Source organism: Silurus aristotelis (assembly GCF_946808225.1).
Source record: "Silurus aristotelis genome assembly, chromosome: 8".
In the NCBI taxonomy this organism is placed as follows: domain Eukaryota; kingdom Metazoa; phylum Chordata; class Actinopteri; order Siluriformes; family Siluridae; genus Silurus; species Silurus aristotelis.
The window spans coordinates 25,295,299-25,320,626 of NC_139581.1; the positions used below are offsets into that span (position 1 = coordinate 25,295,299).

At 38.7% G+C, this 25,328-nt stretch overlaps 1 protein-coding gene across 1 annotated transcript; it reads right to left on the bottom strand.

The window, feature by feature from the left end:
* Positions 1-1,804: 1,804 nt before the first annotated feature.
* tada2a (transcriptional adaptor 2A) lies at positions 1,805-24,172 on the bottom strand. Its single transcript, XM_083548928.1, has 15 exons — positions 23,715-24,172; positions 21,388-21,494; positions 21,234-21,293; positions 20,491-20,582; positions 16,686-16,843; positions 16,272-16,360; positions 13,586-13,658; positions 10,657-10,720; positions 9,652-9,695; positions 8,447-8,557; positions 7,543-7,614; positions 5,783-5,915; positions 4,901-4,944; positions 4,389-4,462; positions 1,805-2,755 (listed from the first exon to the last, which is right to left on the bottom strand). Exons 1-15 carry the CDS (start codon positions 23,737-23,739, stop codon positions 2,570-2,572), a joined length of 1,332 nt encoding a protein of 443 aa, XP_083405054.1. The 5' UTR covers positions 23,740-24,172; the 3' UTR covers positions 1,805-2,569.
* Positions 24,173-25,328: the final 1,156 nt, after the last annotated feature.

The window sequence follows — 25,328 nt, forward strand, 5'->3', positions numbered from 1 at the left end:
GAGAGCTCAGTAATCAGAGCTCACAAAGTGCATCTGTAGAAAACTTCACAAGCTCAAAGATATTTCTGTGGCTTTAGTGGCTGACAGGAGAGGAAATTTATTTGGTCGCTGATATACTTAGAAGGACATTTAAAAGAAGGACTTTTAAGAAAAGCTGAGCATTGTGAGGAAAGGTCAGCCCAAACAGATTAAAAGAGTTGTTAATCTTTTTCATGAACCATTTATAACATTTATACATTAATGGACCATATTTATACTATACACACACACACACACACACAAAAACACACCATTTGCCTTAATTTCAAATCCCCAGGAAAACCATAATGTACTGAAAAAATGCAGAGAAAATGTGTGTGTGGATCATTTTATGATGCTAATATCAATGCTTTTGTTAAAAATGCTGCATGTGGGTGGTGCCGCTGTGGCTGCATTGAAAAGAGACTTGTTGAATAGTGGTAATTGGGTTTCTTGCTTTAGTAATGGTATTCATTCTCGTAAATCAATGATGAGTATTTAGAGGGGGATTGATTCAGGTACACGGCTGAAAGTCTAGGTTTGAAGTTCGCCGCCCACTTTGGTATTACATATTTATGGACGGAGTCTCCAGTGTCATTGCTTCAGAAGAAACTTTAAGGTAAAGAACTTCGTTCTTAAATAAATACGTATATAAATGTAGTTTATTTTCCTACATTTTGGCTTTGTGATATATAAATATGCTCTTCAAGTGCATGGTGTGTCCCTCAGGAATAGTGCTTTAAAGGCTGCATAAATGCTTAATGTTCAGAATGGGATTGCAGTGCCAACCTTTACATTTTTATTTATTGTACTGACCGCCAATGGGGGTGTGTGTGTTTGTAATGTTCACTTGCTGCCTAATATATCCCACCCACTAACAGGTGGAATGATGAAGAAATAGTGTTATTCACACGTCAGTTAAAATGTTATGCCTAGTTATAAGATGTTATAATCACCCTAATGAGTAAGCCAGTGCTGATGGTGACAGGAAAAAACCTCCCAGAGATAGGTATATAGTTCTAGAAGTTAAAGGTATAGGTAGATACAAATATAATGTATAACCCTTGAGAAGAACCAGATTCAAAAGCATCTGGGTGCAGACAGGAACTTTACTATCTTTACCAACTTTTGTGACAGGGGTCACACAGTCATACAGCTGATTTAATAAACCAGATGTATGTTAATGTTTGGTTGCACTGCACCGGTTTAACACATCGATAAAGGAGATAATATAGAGAAAGTAGGCTAAAATTCTACATTAATATCCCCCCAAAATGTAAATGACTCTGTGGCCTTCATCCACCTTTATGCTGAGGGCTGAGGTGTTGAAAGACTCAGCTGAGGATGACTGCATTAGCAGCACCGAATGTAAAGTCTGGGGAATCTAGACTGATTTTCTCATATGGAAGGCACATAAGTAAAAAGCTTGGCATAAAAAAAAAATAAAAATCCCAGTTGGGAGAAATCAAGTGCAGCTAAAAGGGAAGCGGCTCAGCTGTCACAGTGAATAGAAGTGGGTGAGTGAATTGAGCCGCAGAACCAGAGGAGACTGTCTATAAACAAGCTGACTGACTAACTTACACACACACACACATTTAGATTTGGGCACACTCAAATAAACACGCAATACACACACACACACACACACACACACACACACACACACACACACACAATATTGGCGGTCAATACAATAAATTCAAATGTAAATGTTGACACTGCAATCCCAGTCTGAACATTTAGCAGTTCTGCAGTCTTTACAACACTATTCCTGAAGGACACACAATGCACTTGAAGAGCATATTCATATATCACAAAGCCAAAATGCAGGAAAATAATCTATATACACCAAGCATCTGGTCAGAACTGAATACACAAAAACAGCCTGAAATCACAACTCAACTACGGTCTCTGCACTCAGCAGTCTTTTCAGGTAGAAAAAAGCCTTTGGAAGAAAGATCTCATTTCAAGCAGCTCACACAGCATGAAACAGAAGAACACGTGGGATAGCAGAGCGGAGATGAGCAGTGCTCATTAATAGGCTGATAAAATGAATGTTAGCATGTTGATGCAGATATCTGCACAGATGGGTGTGATGCAGCCTGAAGCTGCCGCTGTCCTTTTCTCTGAACCAGAACATGTTACTCAACAAGTGTGTTTGGGTTTGTGTGACAGAAAATTCCTTACAATTGTCCAGATATTACAATGTACTTTTAAAGCACTTTTTACACTCTATTTTGAAAACAGGTGTATTTATGTGGTTAAATACATCTGAACACGAAGTCACATGATTATACATTTAGCAGATAACAGTTGAAATGTAAAATGCAAGACAGACGGTGAAACATTGTATCAAAAAAACGTTTGTAGTCACAGTATCACATGAGCAGATTCTTAAAAAAGATATTATAATAAAATAAAAAAAGTGGCACAGAGTAGAAACAGAACACGTAAATGTCTTTATCAATAATCTCCAGTCCTCAGAGCCTCATGTGCAGTGTGTCACCTCTCTGCCTGCCAGAAGTGCACAGTGCGCTCGCACTCACTCCTGTTATACTTTGTTGATGTAGCCTTCTTTGATGAGGAAGTCGTATATTTTGCGTGTCTTGTTCACATCTATCTTGATGAGCGAGCGAGCCTGTGCCAGTCGGAGGCCACCCTGCCGCTGGCACTCGTTCAGAAGGGCCTGTTTGTACTCGAGGTACGCACCGGGCACGAGCCGAACAACCTGGCACAGCTAAACAGCAGGCAGAAACATAGAGAAAGACAAAAAAATATATTGTTATTCATTTAATGATGCAGCATTGGTTCAAAGTAGATGCAATCGAGTACAAACGTTTGCATACCCTAAGGGAACAAACTGAAAACAAGTATAATGACAAACAAGTCAAGTCACAATATATAGCAAAATAATCAATAGTGCATTGGTGGGATGTGACCGTTATAACAGTGGACTGACATGTTTAACTCCTCTTATACTACAGCAAAATTCCAACAGTACTTTATTTTTATTCACATATCAGCTCTTATTTAATGAGACAGAAGGTTTAAAAAAAATTCCCAACCCAAAACAATATGTACAGTAACACCTCTGTCTCGAAGAGTTTCGCAGTAGAAAGAACCGGACACGCCATAGAAAAGCGTTCCTTACCGGAAACCGCACCAGAGCCACATTTATTTTTCTTTGTAAAGTAATACATTACTGGATTATCCCAGTGCTGCTGGAACTCCTGTCAGGAACATTAGCAAACACTTTCTGACCAATCAGATTCAAGAATTTAACACTGCTGTAGTATAAGGAAATGTGTTTCATGCAAAGTAGAAATATAGTGTGTTAGATTCCATTGAGGTTCCATCACTACCTTTAGTCAAATGGATGAATAGTTAAGGAAAATAAATCAGATTCTACATATATACAACCCCAATTCCAAAAAAGTTTGGTACACCTTTTTTCATGGTAGAACATAGAAAACATATCAAATGTTTAAACTGAGTTAGGGCAATTTCTTTTTTAATAGTTGAAATGACATTAGGGTATTAGGGATAGTAAGATTCACCGATTCGCATCATATACAAGTTGTAATTTGTACCGCAATGCATCATTTTTAACATATTTGCATTAGTAAAAACCAATTTATTTATATGTAATTATTAGTAAATGTGCTATACGTTTGTTATATAGAAGGTGACCAATAATTTGTGACCAGATTTGAATGTGTAGACTGATTTCTCCTCTCTAAACTGTTTCTCGAGCGCGTTCTCTCAGCACCACTGCTGCTACGTGAATATGACGCATCACAGTACTACGGAGACCGAGGCGTGTCCTAAAGGAGTCACATACAATACAGATTAACATGGCAGGGGCAGAGCTGTAACTTCCTGGAGACTAAACAGAGAAAGAATGCATGGTTTTATTTAAACTTTTTTCTTTTCTTTGTACTGCAAAGGCCTGTTCGTGAAAAAACCATGCGTTAGGAGGCACTTCAGTAAATTTATATTTTGCTGTCTGTCTGAAGCAAAGTGACAAAAGCAAACTTTATGTACCATATTGATTTGCATAGCATCATATTTTTCCATTAATTCATATTGCACTGAATGAGACCTAACCAGTACAGTATGCCCTGTGTTTGCTTTAATAATGCCCTCTATCTTCTTTCATCTCTGTCTCCGATTTTTAATATTTGCATATGCAAACTGGATTCAAGTTTTATTGCAAGATGCAGCTCTATTTCATTCTACTACTATATATATCATTTTTAACAGCAGCACACCACATGGTTAAAAGTTTCTGCGCACTTGATCTTCAATAAATGGGCAATGAATGGGTTTACTTATGAACTTAACTGCACATTAAAGAAAGTAAGCTATACCTCTTTTTCCCGATCGTTGAGTTTTTCTGTGCCTGGCAACCCTGTCAAATTCAGAGGGGGTGCACTTCTTCTGCCTGGGAATTCCGAAGACAGCAAGTTTTTACCAGCGGCAACAAAATAATACATTTTTTTGAGAGTAGAGAGATCTCGAACAGTATACATTAGAACATTTATGATTCAACATTTATTATTATAAAAGTATTAAATGAATTTGCAGTTGAATAAAATCTTATTACTGGTCTGAAGGATGTCCAACAGCTTGGCAATTAATATGATTCGCAAATATAGCAACAAGACTGAACACAGACGTGGCCTCGCTGAGAACTGAAGATTGAGGAGAAGCAGAGAAAAGAGAGAGCGGAGTGCAAGAGAGGGAGAGAGAAAGCAGAGACAGATACGTGTGGCACATGTCTTTGCTCAGTATATTTACGGGAGAATAAATTAACGCATCTTAGCCTGTGTGTAGTGAGAGAGAGGGAGGAATTCAGGGTGTTGAGTGTGTAGCAGCTCACCTGAGGTAGTGATGGTAGTGATGATGGGAGTAATGCCAGCATCACTGTGAAAGAAAAACACGAGTCAATAGCGCACATGAACACACACACACACACACACACACACACACACACACACACACACACACCTGGCTGAGAGCCACTTCTCACACACTAAATCACTGTATAATTTCGTGCTTTGTGCAGAATGATTCAGTTGGGATTGGACAGCCACATATGCACTCTGAGTTCCAACTCATCTTTTTCCACAAGCCAAATACAAGCTGTGCGACGCAAAGGATATCAAGTGCAGAATCTCTGCAGCATTAAAAGAGTGTTATAGTACAGCGAATAATGATTTATCGGACTGAGTCTGTGGTGCGTTATGGGATGCACTGAAAACACTGACCTGACTTTCATTATGTGGATCACAATATTAGCGTTGATTTACTTTAAAACCCTGAAGAACAGCCAATAGGGAAACTCGCACAACACACAAGGTCTCGTGAAAATCTAAAGTATGAATAGTTCTTTCAAGTCCGAGGCCACTATTTATTACAGTATGTCTTTAGATATGTGAATGGACATTCGGTGCCACCAGATGAGTACAGGTTCCCTTTTCGGTCTGGTTCCTCTCAAGGTTTCTCCCTCATACCATCTCAGGGAGGTTTCTCCTTGCCACTGTCTTCACTGTTACTGTCACTCGTTAAGGATAAATTTATAAGCACTAACAGATGCATTTACATTTTTATTTTATAACATACTTATCCCTGTAAAGCTGCTTTGGGACAATGTCCATTGTTAAGAGTGCTAAACAAATCAAATTCAATTGAATTAAACATGTATCCTAGTGGAGAAAAGTAGAAGAGAGATAGACAGAAATGGAAACGGTGCAGATCTTACATGGCAGCCTGTTTGTGGAGCCACTGCTGGCAGGCGCGACTGTCATGAATGTACTGAAGAACCTCACACAGCATGTTCCTCTTATTCCGCTCATCCTCACGTGCTTGCTTCACCTGCTCATACACCTTCGCACCTGAATCACAGAACACATATCAAAAGAACATGTGCAAAGATCAAATCTCACTTCAAATCAAATCAATCTTGAGTTTGATCTGTAATTAAAGATAACCATTTAAAATAAATACTTTTTGCAGGTTAATCTCTAAATACTGCATCTGTCTTTAAAGTACAATAAGAGGAAAACAAACGAAACAAAGAAGTTAGTTAAAATGAATACAATGCAAGTCTACTTGTGGTTGTTAAACAGTTACCCAAAACAGATTCTCGTGAAAGGATTTTTATAAATTATTTAGTAAAACGTTTATCATACACACGTTTGTGTCTATGTGGACGTGTCTATCTTTATGAGACATCTGGAAAGAGCTCAAAAGAGTAAAAAAAAAATCAAAAGTTTAGAAATACATAGCATTTTATGGTTTTTAAATAACATGCATGTTCTTTAGGTTTATGTGCAACACGCTAGCTAAAAGGCAAAAGAACACAAGGATTGAACAGTGAATGACTGGAGAAAGTTCTATGGACTGATGAGTTCAAATGTTTGGCTCAAACAAAGAAACTAATGTAAGAAGTAGAACTGGAGAGATGATATTCTGTCTGCCCCGAAGCCACAGTCAAGCGTGGAGGTGGAAACTAATTGTGTTGGGGTTGTTTTGTAGCAGGGAAAGTTGGAGACTCATTCCTGGTAAAATGGAAAACTGAACCAACATGGCTACCATTCCATAATTCAATACCATGCAAATCCATCTAAACTGTGGCTCATTGGAATAGATTTCACTAGACAAGAGAATGGCCCGAGCATACATCCAAACTTTGTAAGCTTTATTTAAAGAACAAACACAAGGCTGGAGTGTTATCTATAATAGAATGAATGCCCGGTCACTAGACTGAAATCCTATTAAACTGCTCTGGGCTGAACTGGATCACAAAGTAATATCCAACTTGTGAAAAACACCTTCGGCAAGTTTTACAAGAGGAAAATGCATGTGCCTCTCAAAAATGAAAAACTAGGTGTTTCCAAACTTTTAACAGTATATGAACACTGTTTAAACAAAAGCATTGGGACTTTTCCAGAGATACATGATTCTTCTGCAAACAGGTACCACAAAGTTGGAGGCAGGCAATTGTATAATACGTTTTCCTTTCACTTGTACTTGAACCCAAACCTGTTCCAGCATAACAATGCCCCTGTGCACAATGCAGTCTCCATGAAGATATGGTTTACATCGGTCAGAGAGAAAGATCTTGCGCAGCCTGCTATAGATCTTTGACCTCAAAACTTGAACACATTTGGGATGAATTGGAATGCTGACTGCACCCCAGACTTCCTCTACACCTGACTTTAATACCACCCTTATGGCTGAATTAGCACAAAAATCCAAAATCAACCATTTTCTCTGCCATGTGACTTTCACTGCGCAATGTACGCACTTGAAGCCGAAAAGAACAAAAGTGCATCTGAGTGAGCAAAAATGGGTTCAAGTCATATATCAGTATCATAAATCTGCACTACATCCCTTACTGCTGGATTGGATTAATGCTCGCTGAGGAAAAGAGAACAGGAGTAGTATGGCATTTTGATGGCGTCAGTGCAGCAGGTTGTGTGTTTCAGTGAGTAATGTCATGAGAGAACTTAATCTCACCACAGAAAGACTGGATTCCTTCTCTTCTGTACTCCTGCAGCCTGCGAATCTCCCTCCTCAGTTCAAACTCCACTGAGAGACAGGGATTTAAAAAACAAAACAAAAACATCAAAATGTTCAGTTTCTGAGTTTCAGGAACTGAATTATTTGTGTAAATGCATGTACAAATTATTTTATAATGAATTATTTTGCATCCAGGTTCAAAAATTTTTTTTTGATAGTACCTTTTTTCCACCTGCCACTCGGCTATTACATGTCACGTAAACCAGGCAACTGACATTCTGAAAAATCATTGCCTTTGTCATACACTGCGTGGCACGACACTATCCGGTATGTCAAAATAGATCCCAAACGTCTTAAGGCCAAGATACCATCCTCTTTACACTTTTCCACCTGTATGCTGCAATGCATTGTAATCCTACTATCCAGAAGAAAAGCTCTCTTTCTAAATCATTAAAACCTTTTAGGGTTTCCTGTTCATGTTGTGATGCAGTATTTCCATCCCGCTCTCGACTCCTGATCCTTATTAGGTATCTATAACTGCATCTGGATTTCTGCAAAGCTGATTTGTGACATTAGAATTGCGCTAGAAATGGATTGTATTGAAATTAACACACAAGCAGCAGTATTTAATTTGAGATGCAGCCTAATATAGAGCATATGAACAACAAAAAAATAACTATAGCGTACAAAGGAAAGCCAAAGATGTTCTATTTAGCCTCACTTGCAGTTCCTTCATGGTCAACACTGTTGTGTGTTACATTAACAGTAGGGTCACATGGTAAATCTCATCACATGACAAAACACTCAGGTAACTGAGAAAGGTATACATAGTATACATAGTATACATCGCAACATGTTGCAACAGAAATAAAATGTAAGGCCAAAAATGTGCAGTACTCACATGCATGGCTTTCAATGAACTTATCGTGCTCTAGTGGCCCCACGACCCTGGCGAAGCGCCTCATGGCATCATACAGGTCCTGTACCACCTTAGGGTAACGCCTCTCCAGTACTGTCAAGACACACAAACAATAATATTCAACTCATCATTTAACAGATAATTAATGCGTCAAGTTTCACCTTAATAAACGTATCCAAAAGAACGTTAAAAATCTATTTTTTTAATAATAATAATAATAATAATAAAATAAGCACTGAGGGACCCGCAAGATTTACCCAAAACTGAGGTATATTCCAAACCTTGAGGGGACGTTTGGTCAGTTATATAACTTTACACACAGACATAAGCATTATGTCACTTAATTTTTTTTTTCCCTGATGTTTACTAATGTCTCACTCTACTGTTTTACTGATTGGTCCTTATCAAAACATTAAATTCTTGAGAGTCTGCTTCTTCTAGATTTGCACAACATTTTTTTACAAAGCCTTGGCCACTGTATGCTTCACTCTGTGCAAACATACACATGCACAATCTCAGCCAGTCTCCATGACAACTGGCCTGCAGCTCCACGGTAACTGTTGGCAGTCTTTTGTCTTGAAAGAGAAGGAGATAAGGAATGTGGCACGGGGCTGATAAACAAACAGAAAAGCCAACCTTGATAGCGAACAGGGTTTTGAGCAAAAACAGAAAGGGGGTGGGGGGGGGGGGGGGTGACAGCTGGAGAAGATAAAAAAAATTTGAGGAGCAACAAGCGCTGTGACAGGAGAGGTGGTTTCAATTTAGTGAGAGCACTGGCTCTAACCTCGCTGAGAGGTCAAATCAATAGGAGCTTGTGAAGCTGTGTCTCTTTTATCATTAGAGACAGGGTGTTCATTTCATGCTGGACTATTCATAGCAGAGCAATAACAGGCATTCAATGCTGCTCTGGCTCTGGTCCAACATGACTATTCAGAGCCTTTGTCAAAATGGTACACCTAGAGCTTATATTAAGGTAAATGGGGGCAGTTCACTAGGTGTGGCTGCTGCTTTGCTTTGGTTAGAATCTTCTACCAGTCATGTACCAACTCCATGTATTATTAATACTTTACAAATTCAAATGGCCTGAATGACCTGCAGCTTTCTGGGGAAAAAAAAAAAGACATACAGTCTCTAAAATCACAATGGTGATTTTGGTTCATTTGGTTTGTATTTGAAAAAGCCCTTACTCTGAAACTTGCGCAAGTTTATGAGTCCATGGTCCCGAATGATCCTGAAAGAGAAAAAAAATAAATTTTTAACCATTAACATACTGTGCAGAATTTATAGACCAAAAAATGAGCTGAAGACAGACGTTAGATTTTACTTATTACTCATTCATTTTGATGCAAAGCTCTAGCTACTTAATGTTAAATTCAGCTTGAACATACACTAAGGAATGGTCCAGTCTGTTTTATAGAGCGCTTTGGTTTGAGCTGATGATCGAGGTTCTATTCCTGTGACCAGCATTACATTAAACTCGGAAATGTGATCTTAGATGAGCCCTCCTACTGCGAGTGTCAGGTTTAGGATTTCTTGTCGAGACCAGCATTATCATAAACCTAATTCGGTCTGGTTCTCAGAAACATGATCCTCTCGACAATGGTTTCGAAGGTTCAGCAGGAGGGTCAGAGAACAGTAGTGGCTTTAGCTTACTCGACTCAAAACTCGACCCTTCATGCAACTATCACTATACAAAGTCTACTTTGTTTTAAGATGAGATTCTTGTTCAAATGATATCCCTGTGTAGCCATGCATGATATTTCCAAATTAGCTTAATTTGTCTTAACCTGGAATTACAATAAAATTGTAAACAATTTTTGCTTTCTTTCTTCACATAAAAAAATGTCCAAAAGTGTGATCATCACAGCAATGGGTTTTAAAACTTTTGTCTTGAAATTGTAAACGATTATATTGGATGTCTTTGTATTTCAAGAGAACTAAATGACTAAGCCCAAACATCTTTCATCATTACAATGTCCTGATGCAAAAAGCATGACAAGAATTACAGATGCACTGAAGATCCACTTCAGAGTGCAGGTCACAGAGCTGAGCAATGCACCTCATTTACTGCTCTGAATGTAACTGAACAGATAATCACCAAGTCTTGTGCTGAATTTGGTGCGCTGGGAGAAAACACAGGACCTGAATCTGAGCTGTTTTCAGGGCAGAATCCAAGCAGAGTTTAAACTTACTTTTTCCTTCGCTGTCTTTCTTTTAATCTTGAATGGTATATGTCCACAACTGCAATTTTAAGAGCTAGAAGAGTAAAATAGTATGCATTATTGTTTGTTTGAACAACGATCAGAAATAAGGACATTTAGTGATGACAGTCAGTTTGAAATGTGTAAAAATCTTGAAAGCATAGTAGATAAAACTGACCAAACCAAGTACTTTTAAATGCTCAGTGCTCCATCATGTTGGATGTGAAACAAAAAAATGTTGCATTAAATTTCAATGGATTTGCATTACCCATAGTTCAGCATATTAAATGTACCAATTTTGCAGAGGCTTTGTTTGCAATTACAGAGGTCAAACGTTTCCTGTAGTTTTTCACCAGGTTTGCACACACTGCAGGAGGGATTTTGGCCCACTCCTCCACACAGATCTTCTCTAGATCAGTCAGGTTTCTGGCCTGTCACTGAGAAACACGGAGTTTGAGCTCCCTCCAAATATTCTCTATTGGGTTTAGGCCTGGAGACTGGCTAGGCCTCGCCAGAACCTTGATATGCTTCTTACAGAGCCACTCCTTGGTTATCCTGGCTGTGTGCTTCAGGTCATTGTCATGTTGGAAGACCCAGCCTCGACCCATCTTCAATGCTCTAACTGAGGGAAGGAGGTTGTTCCCCAAAATCTCGCAATACATGGCCCCGGTCATCCTCTCCTTAATACAGTGCAGTCGCACTGTCCCATGTGCAGAAAAACACCCCCAAAGAATGATGCTACCACCTCCATGCTTCACAGTAGGGATGGTGTTCTTGGGATGGTACTCATCATTCCTCTTCCTCCAAACACGTTTAGTGGAATTATGACCCAAAAGTACTATTTTGGTCTCATCTGACCACATGACTTTCTCCCATGACTCCTCTGGATCATCCAAATGGTCATTGGCAAACTTAAGACATGCCTGGACATGTGCTGGTTTAAGCAGGGGAACCTTCCGTGCCATGCATGATTTCAAACTATGACGTCTTAGTGTATTACCAACAGTAACCTTGGAAACGGTGGTCCCAGCTCTTTTCAGGTCATTGACCAGCTCCTCTAGTGTAGTTCTGGGCTGATTTCTCACCTTCCTTAGGATCATTGAGACCCCACGAGGTGAGATCTTGCATGGAGCCCCAGTCCGAGGGAGATTGACGGTCATGTTTAGCTTCTTCCATTTTCTAATGATTGCTCCAACAGTGGACCTTTTTTCACCAAGCTGCTTGGCAATTTCCCCGTAGCCCTTTCCAGCCTTGTGAAGGTGTACAATTTTGTCTCTAGTGTCTTTGGACAGCTCTTTGGTCTTGGCCATGTTAGTAGTTGGTTTCTTACTGATTGTATGGTGTGCGAGTAGGTGCATAAATAAGCTTCAGTTAGTTCAGAATGCAGCAGCAAGAGTCCTCACTAGATCTAGGAAATATGACCACATCACCCCTGTATTAATCAGTCTACACTGGCTCCCAATCAAATCTCGCATTGATTATAAAATTCTACTACTGACATATAAAGCACTTAATGGTCTCGCACCACCGTATCTGAGTGAACTTCTGTACCAGTATGATCCTCCACGCCTACTTAGATCAAAAGGTGCAGGCTATCTGTTGGTTCCTCCAATAATGAAGATTACAGCAGGGGGCAGATCTTTCTCTTATAAAGCCCCACAGTTATGGAACAGCCTTCCAACCGGTGTTCGGGGCTCAGACACAGTCTCAGTGTTCAAGTCGAGGTTGAAAACATATTTATTCAGTCAAGCCTTTAATCAGTAGATTTTTTCTCAGGTAAAGGCTCAGATCTGGAGGGAACATTGATATAGAGTGTTTGGTGAACTGGTATATTTGTATGTTGTCGTCGTCCCCTCACATTCACGTGTTCACTCAGGTTTGTTGATGGTGGTGTGGTGGGCCGTCTCTTATCCCAGAGATCCCTCATGTCTGTGTTGCCTTCTGGTTCTCTTTTTTAGTTATGCTGCCATAGCGAGTCTTGCCGGAGTCCAAACTGCACAGTGACTTTAACTCTCATGCAACAATAGGTACACTTAATAATCCATATCCTTCTCTTCCTGTCACCTTCTTCTCTCTCTCTTTCTCTCTCTCTCTCTCCCGGTCGAGTTAAACATGCTCCTGAGGCTCCAGTGACCACTGTTCCTGCCCCTCTCCCCCCCGTGGATCTTCCCACTTCATCCAGGCCTGCCTGGATTGGACTGTAGTTGATGTCAACAGTCTCCTACACTGACTCAGAAATACACTTCGCTTTTGATCATCATCACTGCACCCCGCAACATTGTATACCCGCCACAAATGGACATTCGAGATGAGGATGGGTTCCCTCTTGAGTCTGGTTCCTCTCAAGGTTTCTTCCTTATGCCATCTCGGGGAGTTTTTCCTTGCCACAGTCGCCAGTCGCCACTGGCTTGCTCATCAGGGACAAACTTACTCATAAAGAACATATTCATTTTTAATCAACGCATTATCTGTGTAAAGCTGCTTTGAGACAATGTTCATTGTTAAAAGCGCTATACAAATAAAAATGAATTGAGAAAAAAAAATTGACAGGTGTCTTAATGCAGCTAACGACCTCAAACAGGTGCATCTAATTTAGGATAATAAATGTAGTGGAGGTGAACATTTTAAAGGCAGACTAACAGGTCTTTGAGGGTCAGAATTCTAGCTGATAGACAGGTGTTCAAATACTTATTTGCAGCTGTATCATACAAATAAATAGTTTAAAAATCATAAATTGTGATTTCTGGATTTTTATTTTTTTTTTAGATTATGTCTCTCACAGTGGACATGCACCTACGATGACAATTTCAGACCCCTCCATGATTTCTAAGTGGGAGAACTTGCAAAATAGCAGGGTGTTCAAATACTCATTTCCTCACTTTATATAAGAAGGACTCCATGAATCGAGTTGTGTTCTTACCGTGAAGAATATCAGAGTCGTCATCAACAAAATCAATATCCTTCAAATCCCACTCTGCATAATTATCAAATTCCTAACAAACAAACAAAAAAAGCAAGAAACTGCATTAGTCACACATTCGTTCGCAAAAATATATTTCAACCTTCTTTTCTTTCCCAATAAATATGAGACATACTGTAAATCTATGGTGTGAATTACTATAAGTAACCTACAGCATGGTCATTTAAACTGTACAGATTGTATTGGCATTATGATACACAAACATTACAAAGGATATAAATTGCATTTGTTTGTTTTCATAAAAAAAATTAAAAAGTCTGGAATTATGGCTGGTTTTGTATTTAATTTCCAACAAAGATGGACAACCAAATGTAAAAAAATGTATTCATTAATTAGAAAAAAAAGTCATCTATTCATACTCAATCTCACAAACCCATGGACTTCTGTAAACAAACAATAACCTTGGGTAACCTTGGGATTTGAATATGCAGTAAACCAACTTTATTTGAATTCTACAATGTTTAGGACAGTATTTAAACACCAGGTGCTATTAATAAAATGCACAAAATGAGTTAATCATCAAGAAGTTTCACAATCTCCATAAAATGAGAATGTTTTGCAGGTTGGTGCTCGGGAGAACTCAGGTGTGTGTCGACAATACGATAATTAAAAAAGACATCAGTCTTAACCTCGGAGATGCCAACCTTGCTGCTTATCAATCTAGGACATGTTATAAGGCCATCCCCAAGCAATTTACAATACTACAGTAAAAAGGATTGTTTACAAACTGAGCGACCTTCAAGACAATTGGCAATCATCTCAGGAGTGGATGTGCAGGAAATTTGGTCTGAGGTCAATCCGATATGAAAAAATACCCCAAGAGCTACATGATCTGACCTGCAGGCCAGACGAAATGTTTAGATCAGATGTAGTACGACATTAAAAGTTTATTTTAATTTAAATTCAAGATCAAGTGAGATTTATTGTCATTCCACCATTCCAACGATGCCTAACAGGACCACGGTGCTATGCATATAAACATTTATAAACAATCATGGGCATATAGACATAAATATAAAGAGCTATATATTCATATAACCCTATATGATACTATGTATATCTGTCCAACTGGTATTTTCGGTGGCACCATTTTTAAATCACATCAAAACAAAATGACTAGCATATGGTTTTTAAGTCTTGCTAAAACAGAACAGTTAAGATATTAATAAAAGCTAAAAATAGATGATAAAGTGGAATTACCCGACCCCTTAAATCAGACCTTGAAGCGACAACTTATCACTTAGAACTACCCAAAGAACTACCCGTTTACCCAAAGACATATCATTATCTGGTTGAGACCGAGCACATCTACACAAGAGAAACTACAAAAAGAAGCCACATTTATCTTAGTCTGAATGACCACAAACACTTATTTAGAGGGAAAGTTGGAAACATTTGGTTTCATTGTGGACGTTTATCTTGTGTTTGACGAGGCTGGAAAAAGTCAAACTGAAAGTCAACGTTTTACTGAATTTTATTAAAATAATTGTTGTGTTCCATCATAAAATATTCCATACATAATTATGTGAAGTAGCCATGTTGCTGTGATCCTTGTTGTGGTGGAACAGTGTGTGAGAGGGTTTGAATTCTTCATCTGTGACACTTTAGACCCTTTGTGTGGTCACAAATAAACAAGAAGGTACATGCAATACAATGCTGGCTAATGTTTTGTTTTTCTGTTTTATTTTTTAAATCTAATTCATATAAAATTTATCACGTGTTGTTGGTTTTAGATAAATGTAGATATCCTCTCTTCACTGCTGAAATCCAATCGTCACGTTATGTTAAATTTTTCAGAAAATCTACACACTTTAATTTCAGACAAGTTAGTTCCTGGCCTGAAAGAGCATGCGACCGCCGAACATAATGGTCCGAGTTTTATGTGCGCAGTAACTAAGTGGAAACGTCCAATGACCGAAGGTGTCACTTCCTTTCCTGAATAAATGGCCGTTGAAATGGTCTATAGACTACCTAATCAACCTATTAAATAAAGTAATCTAATTATACATATACCTTCATAGCAGCATAATCAGAAAAAACTGGCTTCCATAAACCCCATCTCTCCAAAAATTATACAGAACATGAACAAACAAAAACAATACCCTTTGAACTGATCAATGTGGGAATGTTCGGTCATCATGCACAGTATCTTGTTTGGAAAAAAAACCACAAACACATTATACCAATTGTCAAGCATGGTTATAGAGGGGTGTATATAAACATATGAATGGCTGAAGAGGAAAGAGACTTGAATGCTGGAAAGTCACAGTCCTGATGTGAGGAAAAGAAGGCCATTATACATGAATGAACTGAAACAATGTTGTAAGGGAGAGTGGGCTAAAATTTCTATAAAATAATGTAAGAGACTAATAAACTTCTACAGATTTTTTTTTATGTTGCTAAAGGAAGTTCTAAATGTATTTAGTTTCCCATAAATTTAATTATATCACACTTATTTTTCCCCCATTTGTTGTTTGATTGGCGTTTACGTAAACCGTTTTTCCCTGAGGTTATGTGTTTGTTTACAGAACTGAACAAGTAATACTTTTCTTTTCCCATGTTTCTACCTTCGGAAAAGAAAACCAAAACAAAACATTGTAGTATGTGGAAAACACACGGCACTGACCTCCATGAAATCTGCACGAGCTGGCATGTAACCAGCCATGTCTCTGGAAAGCTGAGAGTCAAATGAAGGTCTAGGAGGATCATCAGTGGCTAAAGAAAATAATTTGTTTAGAATAATAAACACATCCATTCATGTTACTGACCTGTTGCCAATTAACATAATTAGATGCAAATCAGTCCTCCAGCTGTTTTCTTTTAAGTAACACTTACCCTATTTTTTTCTTAAAATTTTACATTTCCTCAGTTTACATATTTTTAATGTTTTCTATGTTGTATTTAAATAAAACATGAGATTTGCAAATCATTTCATTCTGCTTGTATTTACATTTTACCCAGCCTCTAATCTTTCTTAGAAATGAGGTTGTATACCAATATAAAAACATTTTCTTAGTTGACACTGCATCGGGTCACTTACGTTTAAATGGGATGGCAGTATCGAGCATGCGAGCCTCCTCCACCTGCCTCAGACTGAGCAGAGTCGAAGAGAAAAGCGGGTTGTTGATAAAGTTCTTCATGTAGTGTCCTTCACATTCCTCCTTGGTCTTGGTGCGCATTTGGTAAGCCACATCCTGCCTATTTATACAACAGAATTAAAAATGTAAGTTTGAGATCTCAGAAGCCTGGAAGCATTAAACTTTAGCATTCAACAGTACAACTAGTGCAGGCAAATAATATTTAGTTTATATATATATATATATATATATATATATATATATATATATATATATATATATATATATATATATATATATATATATAAATGTGATAAGCCAGGGCTTTCAGATTTCATGTGAACATTAAAAAAGTATTAGATGGTTTGATGAATAAACAGACTTTTCCCATCCAACTATTTAAAAACACTCACACACAAGGTTTAATTAACCAATTTTATTTTGTTACAGTCTTTGCATATATCAATACACATTAGGGGTGTGTGTGTGTGTGTGTGTGTGTGTGTGTGTGTGTGTGTGTGTTTGTGTGTGTGTGTGTGTGTATATTTATGTAAGGGTGGCCGAAGCAGTTATTAGGTTTAGGGGGCAAACACTTTTTCACACAGTGCCATGTAGTTTTAGATTTTGTTTTCCCTCAATAATAAAAACCTTCATTTAAAACTTCATGTTGTGTTCACTTGTGTATCTTTTGCTAATATTTAAATTAGTTTGATGATCTGAAACATTAAAGTGTGACAAACATGCAAAAAGTTTAGAAATTAGAACCAAGAATAAGAACTTTTACTCCACTGTTTGTGCGTGTATGTATATATATATATATATATAGGAGGAGGTTCATGGATGTGGTGAGGGAAGACATGCAGGTAGTTGGTGTGAAAGAGGCAGATGTAGAGAACATCTGCAGAGGGGTATGGAGACGGATGATCTGCTGCCCTAATTGGAGCAGCCGAAAGAAGAAGAGGAGATGGGTTTGTGTGTGTGTGTGTGTGTGTGTGTATGTGTATATTATATATATATATATATCTGCCTCTACATCTGCCTCTTTCACACCAACTACCTGCATGTCTTCCCTCACCACATCCATGAACCTCCTCCTTGGTCTTCCTCTTTTCCTCCTTCCTGGTGGCTCCATCCTCAGCATTCTCCTACTGATATACCCCATGTCCCTCCTCTGCACATGTCCAAACCATCTCAATCTCGCCTCCCTCACCTTGTCTCCAAAAAGTCTTACATGTGCTGTCCCTCTAATAAACTCATTTCTAATCTTGTCCATCCTCGTCACTCCCAACAAAAACCTTAACATCTTCAGCTCTGCTACCTCCAGCTCCGCCTCCGGTCTTTTACTCAATGCCACTGTCTCTAAACCATACAACATCGCAGGTCTCACCACAGTCCAGTACACTTTTTTATTTTACTCTGGCAGATACTCTTCTATCACAAATCACTCCTGTCACTCTTCTTCACCACTCCACCCTGCCTGCACTCTTTTCTTCACTTATCTAACACACTCTCCATTACTTTGCACTGTTGACCCCAGGTACCTGAACTCCTCCACCTTCTCCACCTCTTCTCCCTGCAACCGCACCCCTCCACTGCCCTCCCTATCATTCACACACATGTATTCCGTCTTACTCCTACTGAGTTTCATTCCCCTTCTCTCCAGCACGTACCTCCACCTTTCCAGGCTCTTCTCAACCTGCTCCCTACTCTCACCACAAATCACAATATCATCTGCAAACATCATAGTCCAGGGAGACTCGTGTCTGACCTCGTCCATCAACCTGTCCATCACCACTGCAAACAGGAAAGGGCTCAGGGCCGATCCTTGATGCAATCCAACCTTCACCTTGAACCAGTCTGTCGTTCCTACTGCACACTTCACTGCTGTCACACTGCCCTCATACATGTCCTTCACCACCCTCACTTACTTTTCTGACACACCTGACTTCCTCATACAATACCACAACTCCTCTCTTTGCACCCTGTCATACGCTTTCTCTAAATCCACAAATACGCAATGCAATTCCTTCTGACCTTCTCTATACTCCTCCATTAACATTCTCAAAGCAAATAATGCATCTGTGGTGCTCTTCCTCGGCATGAAACCATACTGCTGCTCACAGATGGTCACCTCTTCTCTCTACCTGGCTTCAACTACTCTTTCCCATAACTTCATGGTGTGACTTACCAACTTAATTCCCCTGTAGTTACTGCAGTTCTGCACATTTCCCTTATTCTTAAAGATCGGTACCAGCACACTCCTTCTCCATTCCTCAGGCATCTTCTCACCTTCCAGAATCTTGTTAAACATACATACATACATACATACACACATATATACATATACATACATATATATATATATATATATATATATATATACACTACAGACCAAAAGTTTGGACACACCTGCTCATTATATACATAACAAAAAAGTGAACTAAAAATATGTCATATTGTAGGTTCTTCAAAGTAGGCATCAAGAGAATGGCAAGAGTGTGCAAAGCAGTAATCTAAGCAAAAGGTGGCTACTTTGAAGAACCTACAATATGACATATTTTCAGTTGTTTTACACTTTTTTGTTATGTATATAATTCCACATGTGTTAATTCATAGTTTTGATGCCTTCAGTGTGACTCTACAATTTTTATAGTCATGAAAATAAAGAAAACTCTTTGAATGAGAAGGTGTGTCCAAACTTTTGGTCTGTACTGTGTATGTGTGTATATATATATATATATATATATATATTACAAGTAAACAAGTAAGCACAAAGGCAGAATGTCTAAGCCGATAAGAGGCCATTGGATGCTGCAAGATTGTTCTTTAAGGGGATCAGGAGAGCACCCATGAATTTTGATTTGTATATTATATATATATATATATATATATATATATATATATATATATATATATATATATATATATATATATATATATATATATATATACATATACATATACATATATACACACACACACACACACACACACACACACACACACACACACACACACACACACACACACACACACAGTATCTCAAAAGTACACTGCTCATATTTCAGCAACCATTTTAGTATCTTCTCATGGGTCAATACTCTAGAAAAGAAACTTGTATATAGTTCAGAATAGTGAATGTGCAGCTTGTGTAGCAGTACAGATTTATTGTCCTCTGAAAATAACTCAACATACAGCCATTAATGTCAAAATAACTGGCAACAAAAGTAAGTACACCCTAAGTGATAACAGCTGTACGTCGCTTAACCATGTAAAGCCACATGTCCTATTCATTATGTTCATGTTTTTGTCTGCTTGTCAGGACCATACAAATGTGTGTATCTTGCAGTTAAAATTTGGTGCTTTGAGTACAATTCTCTCATACTGACCACTGCCTGTTCAACATGGCGCCTCATGCCAAAGAAGAAGGATTTGAGAATTAGAATCACAAAGAACCACAAAGATGCCCAGGCTATAAGAAGATCAGTAACACCCTAAAACTGAGTTACAGTTCAGTGACCAGGGTCATACAGAGATTTTCCAAGACAGGTTTCACTCAGAACAGACCTCGCAAGGGTCCATCAAAGATGTTGAGTCCACGTGTTTTTGTCAGGCTAGAGCTATTATTAGTACTATCACTCCATAAGACTACATAATGAGACATTATAACATAATAATCAGTCTTAAGTAATATACCCTTATACCCTAGTAGTGTAACCTTTGACCTTGCCAACTCAAATTAGATGTGTGAATGTAAATTATACTAACCAATTCCCAAAGCCACAGTCCATGACCGCCTCTAGAAGAGCCATCTCCTCTTGGGCCGTCCAACCAGGCTCTAGTATAGGAAAATCTGATGTCTAGGAAAAAGGAAACATAACGGTTATATCCTTGTTATATTTATTTATATAATTTATGGGAAAAATAGTAAGATACAAATTAATCCATACTGTTTCATTCAAAAACAATTGTACTCTTATTGCAGTAAAGTAACAGCTACAGGGAAGTATTAGTACAAGAAAAAAAATTATAGTTAGCGCAATCTCTTAATTTAATTAATGTTGTTGAACATTAAACTACTGTTAATATTTTTGCTTTATAGAATGTAAAAATGAATAACTGTATAAATTAAGTATATTACACATAGCAAATAACTGCAATTCTTATTGAAGTATACTGCCTTTTCCCCCCTCTCTTTCTTTGCATCTACCGAATTGTACGTGTGGGATCATGGAGGGTGGCTGTGCATTTGGAAACGTGTGGTTGAAAGAGTAGCTACAGGGTTAAGAAGTAATAAGGCACACCTGAGCCCAATGTTCCCCGAGTATAATCTCTACCATTCTAAGAAAACTATCATAAATAAATAAATAAATAAATAAATAAAGTTTAAAAGGATGATGACAATGAGACTTTTCTTTACTGGTCTTTACTAATTAAATTTATGCTTTAGTTCTTTATGTATTTCACAGTTTACCAATATCTCTATATTTCTCAATATCTTCTTTTCTTACCATGATCTCATATTTGTGGTCACTCTGGTGTTTTTTATACTCAAAGCCTCTAGTGAAGCACTGTAAACAAACAAACAAACAAAGGCTAAATGCATATTATACATGTGAAACAAATATGTAAAGCATGATGATAGATGTTAAGTTGCTGAGTTACCTGGAGGCAGAGGACAAAAGGTGAAGGTCCACATTCAGCACATTTTACATAGGGCTCCACCAGGTATGAAGAACAACCCAGACAAGGAGGCTTGTCAAAGGGATCATCTGTTGAGGACAAAAAGTATGTAATGTAAAAATATTAGGTTATTTTAATGTATACAATTGTCTTGTCCTCACAAAGCTACAGTAGACGTCTCTTTAAAGATGTACACTTGCTGACTGTAGCCTTTGGTTGCTATGCACGGACTGTCAGTCATTGATCTCTGTCAATGAACACAGAAACCTACAGGACCACTGTTGACCTGATATGCATGATTAATGGTTTATTCTCAGCCTAGCACCAACCAGCCAACCTTAGAGATGCACAGAGCAGAGTGTGTCAATGAATCTCTAGTCTTTTATCAACCCAAAACCAAAACCAGGTTTCGGAAAGAACATTTTTTCTTGAGGTTTATTCTTTATTATACTTAACCCATTATTGGTGATATTCCCAACCCCTACGCCCCTGCACCCTATATTCCCAATCCCTACACTCCTGTACCCAATATTCCCAATCCCTGAACTCCTGCACCCAATATTCCCCACACCTGCACCCTATATTCCCAATCCCTACACTCCTGCACCCAATATTCCCAATCCCTGCACTCCTGCACCCAATATTCCCGCCTCCTACACCCAATATTCCCAACCCCTGAACTCCTGCACCCAATATTCCCCACATCTGCAGCCAATATTCCCAATCCCTGCACTCCTGCACCCAATATTCCCACCTCCTACACCCAATATTTTCAACCCCTGAACTCCTGCACCCAATATTCCCAACCCCTAAACTCCTGCACCCAATATTCCCCGCTCCTGCACCCAATAATCCCACCTCCTACCCCCAATATTTCCAACCACTGAACTCCTGCACCCAATATTCCCAACCCCTAAACTCCTGCACCCAATATTCCCCACTCCTGCACCCAATAATCCCACCTCCTACACCCAATATTTCCAACCACTGAACTCCTGCACCCAATATTTCCAACCCCTGAACTCCTGCACCCAGTATTACCAACCCCTACACTACTGCATCCAATATTCCAAACATTTGCACTCCTGCACCCAATATTTCCAACATCTGTGGCACCCAATATTTCCAACATCTGCATTCTTGCACCCAATTTTCCCAACACCTGCACTCCTCCACCCAATATTCCCAACATCTGCATTCCTGCATATGTGTACATCCATTAGTGTCAGAGTTCCCTCACTCAAATCATATCTACTCCATAGTGGTCCTATGATGATCAACCTCCATTGCTGGACAAGCGATAATCACACTCAGCATGGAAACATTCCCATGTATTTCAGAAACAATTTAAATAAATTATTGCATAATTAATGACATTTCTGTATGATACCCCAGAAAATGGTCAGACCATCATAGAGGTAGTTAGAGCAAAGTTAGTTTCCAGTGGAAGTAAAAATGGTTACTGTATCTATGAAGTAGGTCGATGCAAGGGGTGTCTGATCTTATCCAAAAAGTGTAGCCAGTCTGAATGCAGGTTTTCATTCCAGTCGAGCAGAAACCACACTCAATACCCTTCTGTTTAATTAGTTAGGATCAGCTTTCAGTGGACTATCTTGTGACTAACTTGACTAAATAGACTTGTGGTTGCATGGAATGAAAAACTTCACCCACACATGCTGTATAAGATTGGACAACATCAGTCTATAGCATTAGGATGAGTTGGTTCTTCCATTCTTCTTCCATTCATATGCTACTGATGTTTCACAATTCTGCCGATTGCTCTGTTTTTCATCCACAACTAACTAATAGGATTAGTATATAATAAGCATTTTGAACACTGATTTTGTGGATGTAGTGTTACTCAGCTGGAGGTCTGAAGGAGTTGGTGACGTACAGAAACTGACCTGGACCCCAAACCACATTGACCTCATGAGCATCTCATCTTCTGCTCCACGTTACCAAAAGTATTGATCATTACACTTTCTGTTCAAGAGCATTTGCTTTTTCTTTTCTAGTTGTTTGAATTCATGCAGTTTGGGCAACATTTACAGGCATGAGTACAACATGAGCCATGTGTGAACACGGTATTACTGATCCACGTGACAGGACAAACACTTGAATATCTTCATATAATACTATATGTGGTGCACTGAGAGTTTCAGAAGGGGGTAATTTGTAAACACATTTCAGGGATGACGTTAGTTAGTTATCTGAAGTGGACCACCACCGTCGCCGGTGCTAACTGTTAGCTAGCTTGCTAGCGCACACTCGCTTTTAGGTTAGCGTTCGATTCATGTATGTTTACTTACTTCCAAACGAGGTGAGACGATCCATATTTTGTTGCCAGTGACAATGTTTGATTTACAGGTGTTATTCAGAGGGTAACTCCTTTGTTTCGGGTTGTAATCGCTGCATTAGCTAGCAGGCTAGGCTTAGCGAGCTAGTCTAATAGAGCTCGCACTACATGTGTCCTTTCAGTTACATGTGCAGTACATTCTGAGTCAAGCAGCGAAACCATGTGCACAGTCTACATGTATTTATTACCTCCTAAAGCATTACACACAATGCACAGACCCCAACTACTGACACCCACGAGAAAAGGAAAAGCTCTATCGTGAGGAACTGTGATGCAGTAAAGCAACAGCTCCCCTGCAGGTCCCTGCTTCAGACACGGAGCAGACAGTGCCTGGAAATGGCGGATAAACAAGGCAGAGGACAGAGAGACAGACAGACAGAGACAGCCACTGAGACAGAAAGATGCAGACAAACAGGAAGTCGCAGATAGACTGACCCAGAGGGACAGACAAATACAGACACGTAAACAGACACAGATGGATGGACACGGAGACAGACAGATGCAGACAAACAGGAAGATGCCAATAGACTGACTCAGAGAGAGAGACAGATACAGATAAACAGACAGGTAAACAGACACAGATAGACAGACAGAATGACAGACACAAAGATACAGACAGGCAGACAAATACAGACACCAACAGAAAGACAGACAAACAGGCACAGACATGCAGACAGACAGATGCAGAACCAGAGGGGGCGGACAGACAGATAGACAGAGATTAAACATAGTGTGCGTTATACAGTCAGATTTTGCACCTTTGTTTTTGTTTATTTAATGCATTCACAGTGCGTATAACCACTTTAAACCTGCACACACATGAACCTGATTCTTACTTTGACCTGTGAACAAAAACGTGTTTAAAAGGTGAGTCTGATAGGGGGAAAAGTAGTTGGACACCACAAACAGTATTTTGGCAAAAAAAGTTGTAGACAATGATGGTACTAGAGAAGTACAGTATGTAACCTTTTTTAATTTTGTGGTATTCCTCTTGTCAGGTCCTCCTCAATTCCCCATGTCTTAGAGAGTCCATGTGATGTTTTACAGCCTTAAGAATGGCAGCTTATGAGGGCATCTAGTTGAAATTTCCTTCAATGATATATAATAAATCCCTTATCATGATGCTCATCTCTCTATACTTCACTGTGCTTATCATGTTCCTAAAGGATTCTTTCTCCAATCCTACATAAGCTACATTACTGTGTATTTATCCACTGATATGAAAGCATGTCATAAAATTATGCGTGACACACATCTGAAGATATCTGAGTGCTGTGTTTTTCATGAATGGTCTGACTGCAGCTATACCAAAATTGTACCAGTTGTACCAAGAGCCATGTAATTTTATAATTTGGAATCCTGAATAAACCTTGTGTGTGACACGGAGAGACTGAAGGGGAGTAAAGTCTAAATTGTAATTGTGCACATTAATATTAACATTAGAACTTGGATAAATCATTAATTTCATCTAAAGTTATATAAATCAATTCATTACAGTTAAATTACATTTTATTTCAATAGCACTATTATTAATTGCATTACAGAAATAAATAATTACAAATGTAAA